General features: G+C 39.5%; 1 protein-coding gene across 1 annotated transcript in view; it reads right to left on the reverse strand.

The window, feature by feature from the left end:
- Nucleotides 1-18,426, reverse strand: part of man1a1 (mannosidase, alpha, class 1A, member 1) — a 142,347-nt gene that overhangs the window by 68,811 nt on the left and 55,110 nt on the right. Inside the window, exons 3-4 of the mRNA XM_071468064.1 lie at nt 18,164-18,279; nt 11,070-11,150 (exon numbers count right to left, since the gene is read on the reverse strand). Coding sequence (XP_071324165.1) covers nt 11,070-11,150; nt 18,164-18,279 — 197 coding nt within the window. The remainder of the gene's footprint in view (nt 1-11,069; nt 11,151-18,163; nt 18,280-18,426) is intronic.

Raw genomic sequence — 18,426 nt, forward strand, 5'->3', positions numbered from 1 at the left:
ATTTCCTAATCTCTTAATCAAATAATCTCTAATTATTGCCGTGCCCATAAAACATCAAAAAAAGTGAAAAATGCGTGTTGCAGTGTCCTGAAACCCAAGGTGCTTAATTCTTCAAATTCCTTGTGTTGCCCAGCTCACAGCCTAAAACCCAAGGATCTTTCACATAAGTCAAAGAAAAGCAGAAAATCTTCACATTTGAGAACCTGTAGGCAGAGAATGTTTAAATTACTAAAAGCAATCAAAACTGTTGCAGATCCATTGACCATTTAAGATTTAGATCCATTCAGTGGCAGTACATCAGCTGCACAAATCATCTTATAGAGTTTATCTAGTTTGGACACTTTTCTGTCAACCTGTCAGAAATCTTTCAATTTACTATGAAGCCTTGCAGGCCTCCTGAGCTTCAACAGCATCATTCTTACAAAGATAAAAAACTGAATCAAAGGAGGAAACTCCCTCTGTTTCTCTTCAGGAGCATGAAGCGGTCGGAGCTCATCCTTCCATACGTTAAACACAGACCAGTCACCAATCTACAAAGATAAATGTATTCAAACTCTCACATGCAGTTTGGAGTATTTGATTCACCTAAGTTGCATGTGTCACGACTGCAGGAGGAGACGAAGACTTTCAAAAGGAATTCACAAGAACATGAGAAGGAAATATGCAAAACACTTCGAATTCTTAATATACTGAATTGAAAGAGCTCAGTGTGAATTTCAGAACCTTTGGTGAGCATTTACATAAGAACACAGGCAGACAAATACAGAGACAAAGGTAATGGGGGCACATCTACATAAGAGCCCTATGCCTTCGCTTAGATATTTGTGAATAAGAAATGTGTGTATTTATAAGGCAATTATACAAGATTTTAACATTTGTTGGATGCTTTCAAGTCTGTCTAACGTAACCCCACAGTGGCATGCTTGCATGTATTTTTAACATCACAGGTCTCAGTGGAAATCAAAAATCCTAACCCTGTCTGTAACTGCCTTGTTCTAGAAAAGCAAAAATAAAACACTGAAGAATGAATGAGAAGTGCAGCGAAATGTCAAAATACTCATCCAGTTTTCTATATCCTCTCTTCCCTCAATCCAGTGGCTGCACAATGAAATGGGATGGAGGAAATAGAGAGCTGGGGTTGTGTGTGTATCATGCTCGATGGGTGTCTGATTGGACGTCACACTCTCAGGAGGCGGTCTGTCAAGAGTGGGTTGCTCTTGGCTGCCTCTTTGTTCATGCATGTGTGTGTGTGCGTGTACGTGCGTGTGTTTGTTTCTCCGATCCTGCCTGTAGGTATCCACTCTACATTCAGGTCAAGCCAGAGATTAAGAGGTATCTGTTTCCTCACTGTCTGTGTTTGAGCTCTGTTTGAAGACATGGAAATCGCAGGAAATACTTTCGCATGTAAAGCCTCTAGAATCTAATAATGTACTTTAAACTGACATCACAGAAGATTGTACAACCTTTTTTTCACACCATCCAGCCACCTGTTGTCACACACTGTGCTCTTCCTGCTGCATTTTCAATTATCTGAGCTGGACCTCATCATTCTGTCTTTGTGTGTCTTAAAATTCCTCCACTCATCTTATTTGTTGGTCTGAGCTTTTACTGTTGTAACTGTAAACCTCCAGACGAGGTTTGTGTGGCGGGCTCATCAGTGTGTTTTGGATCTGGTCTGTCTAATTACACTGTGATGAATCTTAATTGAGGGCACATGAGGGCAAACGAGGCAACAGACTGAACACATTTCAACGCGTCAGACACCATGCTTAGTCATGCTCACGCTGCAGCAACATTAGTTTGTAGTACCAGAGGGGGAACTGGCTATGGGTATTTTTTTACTCCTCCATGTAGAGCCAATGCTGGACACAATCCAAAATGTTATTTCTCGATACAGTCCAGCCCAAATATTGCAATATACAATATTATCGTGGGGGTGGGGTCTGTTTTTTGCAGATTATATTCTTGTATTTTATGTTCAAATTGTTTGTTTTTTAAAATACATAATTATGTTATTGTATTTTATGTTTCTGTTTTTTAAAAAATATTTAATTATATTATTGTATAATATGTTTCAGGCATGAGCAATGCTGCCACTGAACTGTAGTTGAAAGTTTTATTTGTCAAAAAAATCATTATTGCATCTGGCATATTCATTATTCTTGACTAAAGGCCCGAGCCTCATGGACACAAAAGAACAGAGATGGATTCAGTATCAGCGGTGGACTAAAGAGTCTCATATCTGACATCATATCTGATTTAATGTCAAATTCAGGTTTTCCACACTTTTGCTTCTTAGCTGCAAGCTAACCTGAATCCCACTTTACTGAAAGCCCAAAGCTAGCTTAACCTCAATTTATTCATTACTCATAATTCATTATCCCTGGGCTAACAGTAAACGCTGGGTTATGATTCACACTTCACAGAGCCCAGGGCGAACATCCTCAAACTGCTGACAGCACACAACTTATCTCAATTTGTTTGAACAATAAACATTTAATTGCTTTGGTTCAATCCTTGACCCACACTAGTGATCCCAGCCTTTTGTTTCTGGGGAGAGCTCTGCCCTGGAGAGCGGCTTAGGAAGCCCTGTGGGTGCTGTAAAAATCAAAGCTTACACAGGACTAATAGTGTGAAAGGTTTTTTTCATGTGGACATCACGTGTACTTCCTTAAGCTGGGCATCGAAATAACAAACATGATGAAGCTTCTTCTGCTGCTTGTAACTTTGTTAAAGTTTTCACAAAGATGTCACCAGTACTTGTGAGAAAGTGAAGCACAGACGCCACATAATCTGATCTTTTAAGAAAGCAGCTGTCTCAACCCTGTTACCACCCTGTCAGCCATACGGCAGGGTATCACATCAGAAAATATGTATGCATCTCGACTCCCTGCTGTTTCCCAACTTCAGTGAAGAGCAGTCTACTTGTTTGTAGGTCTGTCCGTCGCAGTCGGCCACAGTCCTTCTGCCTTGATCTCGGTTCGTCTCTTGTTACGTTTTATGCAGTTTTCATACCAAACCAGACTGGCCCTGAATCCAAGCTACTGACTAGGAGAAAAATAATATTTAGTGAGGCTCTTGTTGGCAAATACTGTGTGGACAGGGAGATATTTGTGGGCTCTGGTATCACTTGTCATCAGGGACTGCAAAAGTGTCCAAACACAGGCAGCAAAATGGGAGAAGGCTTTTTTTCAGTGGACGTATTTCAGAGAACAAAGTAATGCTTGTCTTGGAAAAATACTTTCACATAACAGAGACATTTGGGAAAGTGACAAACATGTTTATGGCAGAATCACATGCCAACAGACCCAGTTAAGAATTGTGCATAAAAATTGGTGTTGACAAGTAAACCTGATGGGCACCTCAGTAATTGAGGAAGGAGAAAGGCTTAAGAAAGCCCAATTTATTCTGAGAAGTTGTTGTTTTACAGCCATGTATTAGAGCCCTGGTTGTGGGTTATGGGTCTATTTTCTGATGAGCTCACATTAGTCTAGGTGACAGCAGCGCCAGTATCCTTTAATGACCCTGTCTGAATCTCAATTAGTTTTGAAAGCTTCAAGGATCCCCAGTGCAATCCACTCACACTCAATTTGAAACAACAGCATTAATAAATAATTGCATGATTTGATGATGAAGGCTGGGTATTAAAGTGTAAGATGAATGCCTGCCTGATTGCAGATCACAGAGTTGCTGAGATTTGTGAGTATACTTGGAGAAAGCAAACTTAATGGAGACCAATCAATTATTAGAGGGAGCTGGCAAAGGCGTGCTGTGCTAGTCTGAGCCAGGCCGTGCAGCGCCTGGTGCCATCTGATCAATCACTGAAAATAAAAACCTTTCAGGAAATTAATCAAGGCCTGGCAACGGGAAACTAAAGTTCAGCTAATTTCTGTTGTTCAGGCCACAGAAACCCACATAACAACCAAACTGTGCCAAGCCAAATCAGTCAAACCCAGATCTGTGTGGTGCAGTGGAAAGCAAAGATGGTTTTTGAAGACAAACACCAACAGTGCTGAGTGATGTTAGCATGTATCCTGGTGTTGATACACACATTTTCTGGCTGAACAGAGGACCGGGGTTGTCCTATATGATTATGATAATATATCACTAATGCATGGTTCATATACTGTATTTTCTTATATGTATCATTTAGCCAGGTAGCTTTGTCCAGGCAGTTAAATGTAGGTTTATTGCTGGTGTTTTGTGAAGTCAATTTTCTTTATATAACAGAATAACAGGAATAAAGAAGGACATTTGTACTAAAAACACCATTAAAAAATACCCACTTCAATAGACTAACTTAAGTCGTGATGCGTCATTTGCTGTGGTGGAGACTGTGGAGTTTGTTCCCCCTTTTCTGACAGTAATAGTTGCTATACAACAAGTATCTGTTCACAGCCAGAAGACTAATTACAGTAACCAGTAACTCTACATGACATGTGAGTTTTAGCCTATATTAAGTTGACTTGAAAAATCCAAACGCATCTTTTAATCACGGGTGTCAGTTTGAACACGTCAGTATGGAATTCGATTGATTTGAGTGATTGTTCATGAGGGAATGATTGAAATAATATAAAGACAACAGTCTAGACTTACTTTAAATGAGAAGTACCTTGTTAAGGTCTGGTCCTATATAAAGAAAACTGAATGGAACTGAACTGAAAGGTAGTCTGAGTCCAAACATTAGCTGTACACATGGCTACCTTTCTTCAAGAATTCAGACTAGTCTCAAGCTTAAAGAAGGAAACAAAAGAGTATTTCTGAAGTGAAGTCTCCTTGTACTTGTGTCTAATAGCTACAGGTTACATGATGTCAAATAAATCAAATACTTACACTGTCTCTGTCTGTTTTCTATCCTGTTATGGCCTGGCTGAATCAAGATCAGTGAAGAGCAGCACTGACATCCTCAGCTTTCAAGTCACTCAGTGGAATTTTACCAAAAATCAATAAATACATCAATCAATACAGACAATGGGATTATTTTCAATTATCTTTACAGCTCACCCTCCTAAATGCACTGGATATACTTTGCTGCTAAACTTCAGCTCTAATTGCCTGTGTGTCTAAAGGAGGTTTGGAAGACACCTGAGAATCAAACCCCTGCTCTGGTTAACCACTGACAGGATTTTCTCTTTAATCTCGGTTGTTCTAAGGGATGAGGGAAGCAGCTGGGACACTCATCCCCGCCATCACCAGATTACTCTGTCAGAGACAACTAAAGGAGATTGGGATTAGTTTTCATCACAATCAAGCATCATCATTGCTGTTCATTATAATCATTCAGGGATAAGGGTCTGGCAATGATGAAAACCTCCTCCTATAATGAAGAGTGGCAAATTTAAAAGGAAAAAAAAGCAAGACTATCACAGCGAGGATTTGTTGCTTCGTGGACACGACAGTTTGAATTTTACACACTACAATCACTTAATGAAGGAATTACTTGAGGTTTTTACTGTGCTTGTAGTGATTATACATATTGTATATGTATGGTGTATAATCTGAATGACAATAAAAGTCTGTCTATCTATCTATATGAGTACTCAAAGGATTTCTACTCAATGCCCATGATACTAACATCTCTTCACCAAGGTATACTTCTGTTTTAGCTGTTCTGTGTACTACAAGTCTTCCTTCAAGCAAAAACACATTCCTCATTCACAACTCCTCCATCCAATCCCTCATTATTTTCCTCTTTCTATTAATCCATACTTCTGTTGTAGCATTTTTACCATCATCTCTCCCTAATTGTCATCCTTCTGATAAAGTAGTCATTCATTTGTTTCCTGATGTCTTCCTTTTCCTATTTTTATTGATTCCTTCCCTCCTTGCTTTCTCCCCTTCCTTCCTTATTGATTTTCTTGTGCCCTTCCATCAACTTCTTTTTACTTTGACTCCTGTGTTTTAGCTCCTTTAGTTCCTGTTCTATTTAATTTCTTGTTTCAATTTCTCCTTATTCTTAACTACTACTAACACTGTCTATATCTTCAAACGACACTACATTCTAATGGTTATGAGTGTATAGTTTGTGCACTTTGGAAAAGTGTTAAAATATACTGTGCTAAAAACCCTTTGATGTTGATCGTGTGCACTATTCCTCCACTATAGCTGAATAAAAATAAAATAAATCTAAATAACTTATTTCTGAAATTAGTATAAAGAATGAGTGTATACAGTTGGTATGTACAACACAACTGGGACATGGGATGTGGCTCTCCATTTCCTGCCTTCTATCAATTCATATCTTTTTCCTCTCCTTTCCTCCATCAGTCGTCACCTTCCTCTGTGCCTCTCTCAGGTTATTTTCCCCTTCAATATCTTCCTTCATGCGCTGCTTCCTTCTTCCTTTTTTCTCTCTCTCGCTATCTCTCTCTATCTTTTGTTCCTCAATTTTGCTGTTGTCTGTCCTTTATCTGTCCTTCCCTCCTTGAGGCATTTAGTTCAGATTAGCAGAGCGACTGGGAGCCTTTTATTTTGTCCATCTCTCCATGCATTGTTTACTTCCTTGCGACCATCCTTCCCTCCTTCCCTTTCTTCAGCAGACGAGGTTACATGCTGCGATCTGTATGCAGGCAGGGACGTTAAAAGCCTGCCAGTAGGGTGCATACAGCCAGTACCAGCTGTACTTTTACTGATCAAATTTTCATCAAAGGCCCAGGCCTCTTTGAGTCAGAGCCAGACAAGAACCGACAGGGAGAGAGACAGAGAGACTCCACTCCTCTAGTTGCTCCTTGTGTCTGTCTTGAACACCTCTCATCACTCTTTGACTCCTCATCCATCATGTTCCTCAATCCTAAAAAAAAAAACTATTTTTGTTTTCCATCTGTCAGCCTTAAAAAAACTACAAAATACATTTCAGCTCAGACTGCTGACAGCATGTGAGATCATGGGCAGTGTGGTGACAGACCATGACCACTCTGACTTCCTGCTATCAACAGCAAGAAATCATTACACAAGCATTTAGTCATTTAGCAGAAATTCTGCCAAAGTGACTAAGAGGTGAGGGACAACCACATGTATAAGATGGAGCATAAGATTAATCAAATAAAGCAGCTGCTTTCAAAAACGGACACATGAAATTTGAGCAGAGAACAGTTGAACTGTCACATGACGTAAGAGTTTCAGTTTCAGGCAAATTAAAGATGAACAGATTGACACCTTGACTATTCACAGTGCATTTGAACCATTTCTGGCACAATTTCAGTTGCTTCCATTTTTTACAATTCAGTGCTGACACACAACCTGACCATTCAACTGCCTGCAGGAATTACATGTGGAAGTACAATTTCAAAATGCTTTCAGCAATTATGCTTCAATGGATTTCAACTGCTTTCAGCTCTGAAAGGGAAAAAGACACTTCAAACCCTTTCAGTGTTTCACATTCAACAGATGCAAACAATTTACATTTTAAGACATTTCAACCTGTTTACAGTGTTTGCACTTGTGATTTGCACTTGAGTAAAAGTAGACAGAAAGTTTTTGTAGTTGTAAGTTGTTTTTTTTTTGTTTGGTTTTGGGGACAAAGTTAATCCAGATTCTTCAGAAGTATTGTCCTAATGTCTATATGATTACAGAAAATAATAATAATATTAAAGGGTCCTCAGAGGACAGTACTTGTCAGGAGGTATAGTATAATGTAGCCCAGTTTCAGGACTGAGAGAAAAATCTAAAATCAGTTATTAGTTTTTCATCATGGAGTATTTTGACTTGGCTGACTGGTGTTGTGCTGACAGAGTTTCCCTTCTCTAATAAATCTATTGTTAATTCAGACAGCAACGTAACAGAATGCAGAACAAGTCAAAGGGCTGATTACTTTCTAAGATCACGCTAATCTTCAATATTACTCTCTCTATTCACCTGTCAGCCTCTATGTCTCCTCTGTGTCTCTGTGGGTTTGAGGGTTCATCTCCTCTGGAGGCTGGGTACACTCTCATCTAACAGATACTGCAAATGGGGAGTTACATAATGCCTAACCATTGTTCAATTGGGACATTTTATTATGAAAAGCCAGCCAGCACAAATGTACCTGTAGTATAGCTCCACTTTATCCGCAAGAGCTTTTATCTGGAGTGTGTTACCAAAGCAGCGGTTTTGAAGGTTGAAGTTCAGAGGAGTGTGCCCCTACAAAAAAACCTAAAATGTAGGAAGTAACATCATATACACACATGAAACTCTGCAAACTTTTAATGGTGCAAATTCAATTTTTGGTTTACCTGTCGAGGTACCAAGGCTTCTCAATGAAAGAAAAGGTCTTTTTCTTTGAAGTTTGTGATTGTAAACTGAACTTCTTGGGTTTAAGACAGTTGGTTGGACAAAACAAGCAAACTGGAGATGTAACCTTGGGGTTAATGAAGCTCTTATGGGCATTTATCATTTTTTTCTGACATTTTACAGACCCTGTGATTAATTAATTAATTAGCCAAGATAATTATCATCAGAAAGAAAAATCTTCTCTGTTGAACTATTGTACTATTTTAGACTAGATTTCATTAGGTTGTAATGTAATTAAAAATCAGTAGGAGTATTGTGAGCTCCATTGATTTCAGTCCATCTCCTCCTTCACTTTCACTGGACCCAGCAGATATTGATGCTGTTAGCACATTGACCCTCTACATCCCCTTCAGCTCCACCCAGTAATCTTTCAGCCCCACACCACCCGTCATTCAGTGCTGAACCACCCATTCAGTCATCCTGTTCATCAGTAACCTTCAGTCCTTGAGGCCACCCATCAGCCCATCCATCTACCACTTCCATCCTTCAGGGGTCCATGACCTGGACCTGAAGGAGAGCGACCTCTCAAGGCGCTGATGAATTACAGGAGGGTCTTGAACTGATTGACTCTCATAAAAAGAAGAAATGGAGCTAAGAGTGACTGCTGAGAGATAATGATGAATCACTGTTGGGCTTCACACCTGTTGAGAGGATTATCAGCTGAGACGAACAACGGACTACTGTTTCCAATGAAGCAGCTTTTTTTATGATGCTAATTATGATCAATGTAGAAAATTCAATGTCATCTTTTGAACATTTAAATGAACAAGCTGCTGTTACAGTTTTCAGTATAATGTGTATTTTGTACCCATAATCTGTCTATTGTTCACAAATTTAAGCAATTTTTCTGACAATAATGGTAATTATTGCCGAGATCCAGCATTGACTTGTGATAACTTGTTGCTTTTCTTTTCCTTTTTCTGATTCTAAACTTAATTTCTTTGGATTTTGTTACACAAAACAAGAATATGAAGAGACATTACTTTGGACTTTAGGATTTTTTTTCCCACTTTATGACATTTTATGGACCGAATTAACCAATGATAAGACAAAATATTCAATTGATGATTAATTGATAATGTAAATACTTGTTAGCTGTAGCTCACTGGTATTTAAAGCCCACTTTAAGTGCTGTTTAGATTTTAAATTACTGTGGAGACCAATTTACAGACTTGACCTACTGTATATTATGTTATATGTATCTGTTATATCATCTCATACTGGTTGGGGAATAACTAAAAACGATAAATAGATAACATTTGGTTCAATGTTTAAAATGTTGACAAAAGAGGTGTGAGGAGGTAAAGACATGCCAAAACTACATTTAACTTGTTAAATAATGTTCAAGTTTCCTTCTTAACAACTTGGCAACAGCAACTTTGCTTTAGAAAGTGTTTCTCAAATAACAATTATTGTTCTGATTGGTGTTGTTATTGCTAGCTTCGTGCCACAGCCCTTACATCCAGCACTTGACAAATAAGAAATAATGTTCCTCTAGATTTTCTGTGTGTGCTGAAGCGCTGAAATGCTCATTGGGTTTGTAAATGAGTTTTGCTACCAGAGAGCTCCCAATCTGACTCCTGCAGGCAGTCTCTCTCTCCCAGCTAATAAAGAAGCACGGAGCCTCACAACTCCGGTTTTGCTCACTGCTAGGATGATTGTGTCGATTACCTGCGCATATAGGAGAGCGTTTACACCTGTATCTGTGTATTAAATAGCAGATTAATGCAGCGGTGTCGACAGAGGTGAAGATCTCACCTGGTGACACGAGTGAACAGAAATGAATTCTGAAGCTCTTTCAGTAAAAAAAAAAAAAAAAATTTGCAGGTAGCAGGTTTTGAGGTTTTGGAGGTTTTAAAAGCTTTTCTGTAGAGTTATCCACACTTTGGTGGGGTCTTATCTTTCATTAAGAGACTGCGGCGCGTAATTAAAAGAGAGAAAGAAGAGATGATATTGAGGAAGAGTGAGTTTAATGTGAAATCCCTGCACTGGCAGGGCAGAACAAGACCCCGGTGTAATACCTGCTGATGTCATTTTCAAAGCCTATTGTCATTATGCAGATTCACACAACGCTCATGCACTCAGACGCAGCAGGACTGGCACTACGAGGAAAGTGAGAAGCCCTATGGAATCTCACTGCACTCATTTTTCTGAGTAAACCAAGTCTGCAGCAATAATTTGTCAGCAGTCAGACACCTATTCTGCCCCCTGAGGCTGATGGAACACCACCTTTTTTCTCCCTTTCACCAAAAAAAAGTTACTCTTTAAAAGTACAACAGTGAAACAAGGGTATTTTCCATTATCTGAGGAGCTGTTAGTTCTTTCTGACATTCATGACAGGGCTGTGTGGAAAACAAAAGAACTCAATGTGAACCATTTCGATTAAAACTGTTGTACCCTCAATCTGCCACCACAGAAGACAGAGGATCTGAGAGCAGCATCATTTAAGGTCGTCCTCCAGCCGTATTCAAGCAGTCAACAGTTTGTTTAAGCCGTAGTCCAGGCTGGTTGGAAGCAAACTGATCGAACTACATCAGAGAGCACTCGCACTTCAAAGGACAACTTACCTTGGCACTCACTAATGGGATATATTTGTCTGTACCAGCTATTAAAGGGGGTATTATGTAAGACTCTGAGCATATAAAAGCTCTCATTCACTCACTCATCTTCCATCATCTGCTCTGTACCATCTGTTTGATCAATCAGGCTACAGCACAGGCAGCTAGACCCCTCTTCAAAGTCTCACTCACTGCAGAGGTGTTGTGAGAAAACACTCCATGAAGCTGGAGGATGTTTCTTACCTCTTTTCCAGACAAGTAGTAGGCGGAGAGCAGACCCCCGACAAACCGGATGTTCACCTCAAACACAGACACTTCTGCATTCTGCAACAGAGACAAGAGAAGAGGAGTATGAGAGCATGAACAGTTAAAAAAAACACACACTGCTACTCATGAATATGCATTTCTCCTGCTATTAACGGTGAATTAAGAGAGTGTAAAACTCCACAGTGGAATGATTCTGGGCCTCTCGTTGGCCTGGAGAAGGATTACACTGAGGGGGGCTTTTCACAGTCCAGACATTTATTTTTGGATTAAAGCAGCCAACAGTTGATACTGAATAAATTTAAATACTGGCTTATTCAGACCTGCTGTGAATGACTGATGACGGAGCGAGATGAATAAATGAGCTGAGTGTTCAGAAGGAGATCTAGGAGCGTAAGGGATGTGTGAGAGGATACCTGAAGTTTTTTGACAGTTAACCATTTTACCCTGAACTGCTTCAGTAATCATCACAAGATGATTTCATAGATCTAAAGCATTTTATCCCTACTAGCGTAGCAGCTCGGTGTCAGTCAGTCCCGCATTTTGGTCCAGACTGAAATATCTTAACATCTACTGGATGGATTGCCATGAATTCTGAACAGATATAAAAATGTGCCCAGAGGATGGATCTTTCTGATTTAGGAGATCCCACTCTCCTTTCCTCAAGCACCACAATGAGAGAGCGACACCTGATCCTGAATGAAATATCTCAGCAGCAGCTGGATGGATTGTGGTGATAAACTGTGCTGCATCCAAACATACAATGCCTCCATTTCTGGACAGTTTTCAGCAGAGAAAATGGGACAAATAATAACAAAAAGTTGTAAGTTTACTAAGCCATTTGTCTCAGCCGCAGAACAATGAGGCTTCAGCTCTCTCTCTCTCTCTCGTTCTCTCTCTCTTCACGTCTTTACAAACAAATGCCTAATTCAGATGAAGTTTTTGTGTTTGACTGACAGCTCTCATAAGTCACCGCTGTCAGCCAGAGATAGGACAATAGACTCTGTCCTGTAGAAAAACAAATTATATGTCAGACAAAATATGTCCTGTCAATTTCCCACCAACTCTGAGTGACTGTTCCATGAGATAGATTGTGTAGCTAATTCATCCTAATTAAAATGTAATTTTTTTTTTCCCCTATGACACACTGGCAGCTATAACACAAAAGGAAAATATTAGTTCTCCCTCCTGCCTGCTGTCTGTTAGCAGAGCAGTTTTAATAAGCTAAAAGGGTCAAACATTGTTTTATACCAATAACAAACTAACTCAGCTCTAAATGTTCTTGAGTAAACATACACAGCAGCCTGTTGTGTGACTGCCTTTAGCAGCCATCATTACTTTACGCTGTTGAACAATGACCCTCTGATTCAGCAGTTGTGTGACATATTCTAATTCCTGCAAAGGGGCCTGACGAGGTTGGCAGGCGAGGAGTCTCCTGATGTTGCAACATTAAATCCATTACAGAGAGCACAGGAAACTGACTAAGCATGCCCTTTTCCTAGCACAACTATTTAAGGGTTGTAGCAAGATGAGATAATGTTCCAACTGGACCTCTCTAGATGAAAGTGTGTGATTTATTTAGCAAATGGATAGTTGTGTCACTGTACAAGCTGTGCAGCCACTCACAGAGCTTATATTACAACCATAGTTTTTCATTACAGGAAGTGGTGAGTTTTTAGTTTTTTACCCATCATCCTCTTTATAGCTTAAATCCTATGTTGTGTTTCAGAGCGTTTGAGTTCTGACAAAATGTCTCAGGAGTGTGATAAACCTTGTACGCCTGCTCTCTCGCTTTAAATAGATTTAAAAGTGTTGCTTAGCTGCTTGGGTAAAAAAAAAAGGCATTGACCTGTGTGGCTCCTGCAGTGGGACTCTGAGTGAAGTGTTGGAGCTATAATCATATTTTCTCAGGTTTTGTGAAGCTGGCAAAAAAACCAACTAATCATTGCATTTACAAGACCAGAGAATAACGCTGAACTCATGTCAGCTGCTGTTTCTACTTAAACCTACATTAACATTTCACTGTGAAGAGACACGAAGGAACACAAAGCTTTGCTGCCATTTTAGTGTATGTTGGTGTGTTTACTGACAATTCAAAGCCAATAAGTACCTTTGTACTTTGCTCAGGTACTCCTGTATTGATGTAGACAAGTTGCACAAAAAGTAAATATATGTATACTGTATCTGGAGTTTCTCCTTCCTAACTTTCCATCTGTTACTTCATATCCAGAGAGACACAGTCCTGCCTGCTGTCACCACCTCTGTGTAAGTCTCACACAGTCTCCTATATTTAACAAACCTTTGTCTTTCTCCTCTACCCCCTTCTCTCTCTGTGTCTCTAAAGTTTGCACATTTCTAAATATGAAACATCTGAAAACTCAAGGTGACTGTGACAGTATTTTCCTCTGAGAATGTATGTACTGTATGTCTAAGACTGTCCTGGATTATTTCACTCGAGTCACTAAAACTTAAGCATTGTTCATAAGACAAAACATCAGCCCCTGTTTTTGCGAATCCATGTCCTTTGTCATTTTCAGTCAGATGTGATGAAGCCCAATTAAGTCTCTTTTAAAGGTCAAATAATGTGTAAAGTGAGAATTCCATGTCTTCTTTTTAATTATAAATCAGGTTTAGGTTCTATATTAACACTGTGAAAGTATCAAACCGTACCATCAAGACTTCTGTAACTTTGTGATGTCACAACAAAGCAGTCACCACCCTCAGCCATGCCCCAAGCCCCGCCCACCTGGGCCCATCATCCAGCCTTGCAGGATTTTGTTTCTGTTGAGTGTTTACCTGAAATCTGCTATATTTTTATTAGATCACCCAGAAAACAGCCAGCCAATCAGAATAGAGGCTCAGAGTCTCTGTTCTGATTGGCTCACTGACTTGTTGTTGCTAGAGCTCCAGAGAGACATCTGCGAGAGGAGTTGTAAAACTACAAATATATCTTCTTATAGATATCAACACTTCAAACAAAACAGCAGAAAAGTGACATTTAATGTTATAAATGTATATATATGTAAACTTTCCAAAATAAGTGAGGAAAAGTCCAAATTTCAGAAACCTTTCAAGAATCCAAACTCATTAACATTAGCTAACCTTGTTGATATTTTCATTCCCTCCCAGGATGTTGTTACAGTAACAGTCTGACAGAGCCTCTTGTAAAGCACATGCACAAAGTGTGGAGCATTTAAGGTAGCTTTAGGTCTCAACGTTATGCAACTGCAGCAAATGAGCAGAGCGGTTCAGAAAGCAATGGGCCTCCTGCTATGACAGGGCTGTTTGAGTGACAGGACAACTGCAGGTAAATACTGTGAAAAAGGGAGGATGCTGCACAAAGCGATGGCTCTGAAAAATCCTGCCTGACAAAACCTCCACAAAGTGAACAGAAGCAACAGAAACACTGAAACACCACAGTTTTGGAGAGAGTACGTTAAGGTGGATTAAAGCTGATCTGAAAGTGTAATCAGCTACAGCATTTGATGTTTATATCATGTTAGAAGGGTATGTTCTTTGGTCTTGAACTCAAACCTCAGACACCTAAACAGACATCTGCACACAGAGTCACATCTGCAGTCACGACTGCAGTAAAGACAAAGAAACTGTTTTTCTGTTCCTCTTTAATGAGCAGCTCTTAACAGGGATATTATAATGAGGATGGTTCTACAATCAAGGCAAACTTCAAAGGCAAGGGGGCGAAAGTGTGTGTGTGTGTGTGTTTCTCAGACATATCTACGTGTTCCTGTGTCATTAAGCTCATCAGAAAAAGCACAGCAGTCCTTCAGAAATTAGAGCAGAAAAACAACCACTCCTACTACACATGATGATCTTTCACTCATCACATAGATGAGAATTACTGCTCCAGATATTTAATTTTGTGAATAATATTATGTTCTTAAAATACCTATACTGCTATTAATTACAAGCTCATCCATGACTGGTAATCAAAGCTAAAAAGGTTGTGACTCTACATGCTTATTTGCAACTTTAAATGAACTGAATATTACCTGTGTGTGTACTGTATTTGTGTGTACGTGTGTGTGTATATATGTAAATGCCTGTAGCAGAGCTTAGACATCTTCACATTCACAAGCTGATACTAAACACAGCAAGAGTTTGATTCCTACTTATGCATACAACAGCATTTGAGTGTGCTTTTATTTATGTGTGTGTGTGTGTGTGTGTGTGTGTGTGTGTGTGTGCGTGTGTGTGTGTGTGTGAGATTGTGTGTGTGCATGTGTGTACTCTCACACAGTAAGAAGTAAACAGTAATAGACTCATGTATGGATCCATTAGACATGTTTTTGGCTCTCTCTCTCAGGGTTATAGGAACAACACTGTGAGGATGGATCAGAGTGAATACATTTATTTCCTGTCCACATACACACAGACACACACTTCTTTGCACCTTGTGATTATGCACAATGTCTAACTCAAAATATATGAAAGTTCTCCATTTGCATGTGCTGCTCTGTAAAAAAAACAAACAAACAAAAAAAAAAAAACAACGTTAGAAAAATGGTTTCACTAACTTTAATAAAGCATTAAGTGCACTGTGATCCATTGCCAGCAGAGCCCATTAGAAGCCCTGAAAATTGTTTCTTACGATGTAATCTTCCAGGCATCAGAAAATTTCATTATGTTTTATATCATGTCATTAAGGACACATTCACCACATAAAATATTAACACCAAGCAATTTTGAGCTTATTATGTTTATTATATTACGGCTTGATTATACTAATCAGCATGTGTTTATGATGTCTTATGAGCACGAGTTAGCGCACTGAAAATGAAAGCACAATTATGTGAGTCGTGTTTTTCTCTGACTTGATTCTTTCAAGTTGAAATAATTTGTGAAAATAAATTTTTAATAGAATTTTTTCTTCTATTTTAACACACACACACAAACACACACCGGTGACTCAGCTTAAATAGGCGGATGGCTAAGTGCAGCAACATCAAGGCCATTCTTCATCCACACACACACACACACACACACACACACACACACACACACACACACACACACACACACACACACACACACACACACATTCCCTAACAGCCACGTTAAGGCTGCTATCAAAAGACGTGTATTACAGTTCTCTTACACTGACCTACATGTGGTGAAACTGAGTCAGGCATCTCGCTTCTCATCCTGTCACGTCTCTGTATAAAGTTTATTTTAAGACCTCTCCATACATTAGGTCACTTACATAAAGACTGTGAAGTGCTGGACTGAATCACAGCCATTAAACGTCCCAATAAAACAGCGAGTGAGTCTTTGTGCTTTGTGTGTGTCAAGCACCCAATGTAAGTCTGTATTTCCCCTCATACTATAAGGGAGTCCTGTGTAAAAGCAAACATCCTTAGCAGGAAGCTTTTAAAAAGTTTCAGTGTTTCTTTGTGTTTTTATGAGAGGAAAGATGTGCTCATGTGGTTCTGGGTAATGTAGAGTGAAAGCTGTTTAAATCAAAGTGATGGCAGGATATGATACAAATCACATCCACTTTTGACTGATTGCAGATACAGCAGAGATTCTTCAGGCAGATTTTTCATGTTTCTCTTAACAGACTGATTTCCTCCTCTTATATTCCTTTCATCATTTGATATTGACAGTGAAAAACCTGATCTGTTTTTCTCTACTCAAACTGTTTCCCTTCTCAAACTTCCCCTAAGTTGGAAGCAGATTATGTTTTCCTTCCCTGTGTGTCCATCAGGAACATATCTCTAAATGTTACAGACAGATTTGGCTGATTTGGCTGAAGCTCAGCAGACAGGTGGTGATCTAGATTTAAGATTACCTTCATGTTTTAACTTTAAACTACTGGTATTATAAGTTTCACTCAAGCACTGCCGGGCAAAGCCTGATATCCAGGAAGTCGGCGAGTGAACAGTATCGCTTTCACCTGCTGTTTGGCGGAAACTCAAAACCAGATGGTCAAATATAAATGAACAGTCGCTTCACAAGGTCCAACCTCCCATAAATTCTCATGGTATTTGAATAATGCCTGAATTCCAAATAATCGCTGGGGGCATGGCCAGCAGAAACAAATAAAGGTCAGTCACTAATGAAGGCCGGATAAAATGCAAAAAAACATTATGACGGGTTGAATTACTTACGGCAAAAGCTTACATGGTACATTCAGTATATTGTCTATTTTCACAGACTACCACTGAGTTTCCGTTTTTAATAGAAATAATGTCTTCATACTGTAACTCCGGTCTTTTCTTGGCTGTAGTTAAAAGATGGAGGCAGTTTTGAATTTGTATTAACTGAGGGGACACAGAGGATATTAGAAATTAAAGGTCAATCTCTAATATAAGCCTGTCCAAATAAAGGCCTGGTTCTCTCTGAGACTGAGGTAAATGAAGGCCCTGGACACTGCTCAGGGTCCTAGATGTTTTCTCAGCTTTCAGCTACGTCTTGTGTCTTTCCTCTGGTGGAGTCCATACTTAAAGTTATTTGGTTTTGTTTGGCCATTTTAATGCCTTTATTTAATAGAACAGGTAGAGACAGAAGGGAAATTCAGGGAGAGAGGAGAAGAATGACATGCAGCAAACGGTCCAGCCGGCTGAAAGTAGAACCGGGGACTTGCTGCTCAGGGTGTATAAGCCCTTGTGGTTTGCACCCTAACCATTCAGCTATCAGCTCACCTCAGCAGTTCATACTTTAGTCACTTGATACAAACTAAACCATCTCCAGGACAAATGAGCAGCTGCTTCTGATGAAACAGGCCATAAGATGTGGATGAAAGTTGAAAGCTGGACTCAGCCAAAGTCTGTCTAATACCTGCTGAGTCATTTGTGCATCCTGAAGTCAGACTCAGCGTCCTCATCTCTTGTTGTTCACTTATCTTGATTGTGATTGTGTCTCTGGTAAACAATTAGACTTTCACATTAAATCCTCATTGACCAGAATGAAACTCTTTAATGAAGGTGCCACCTGGGTCAAGAGCCGGTCTTTCAAGGCTCCTCTCAACGATTGCAGTCAGTGATTTAAGCCTTTGTTGACTGAATTATGGCTCCATCACCACAAGACCACAAACACACACATATTTTACTCACCACGTTAAAGTCGAGATTCTTCTCCACCCAATCAGTGGCAGCATCAAATTCTTCAAACATTTCCATGATATAGAGGGTATCCAGCGCATCCACAATTGTTGCTCCTTTTATACTTCCTGCAAAGGACACAGATCGGAGATACAGAGCATTAGACATGGAGAAAATCATGCTGTTGTGTCTTCAATAGTGTTTTTTCATATAATCTGGTTGCTAAAAAAACAGACAGCTGGGAAGGAAGACAGATCAAAAAACAACCCTTAAGT

The sequence above is a fragment of the Trachinotus anak genome, unplaced genomic scaffold (genome assembly GCF_046630095.1).
Source record: "Trachinotus anak isolate AG129_WGS33_773 ecotype Australia unplaced genomic scaffold, CSIRO_AGI_Tana_v1 ptg000031l, whole genome shotgun sequence".
NCBI classification, from domain to species: domain Eukaryota; kingdom Metazoa; phylum Chordata; class Actinopteri; order Carangiformes; family Carangidae; genus Trachinotus; species Trachinotus anak.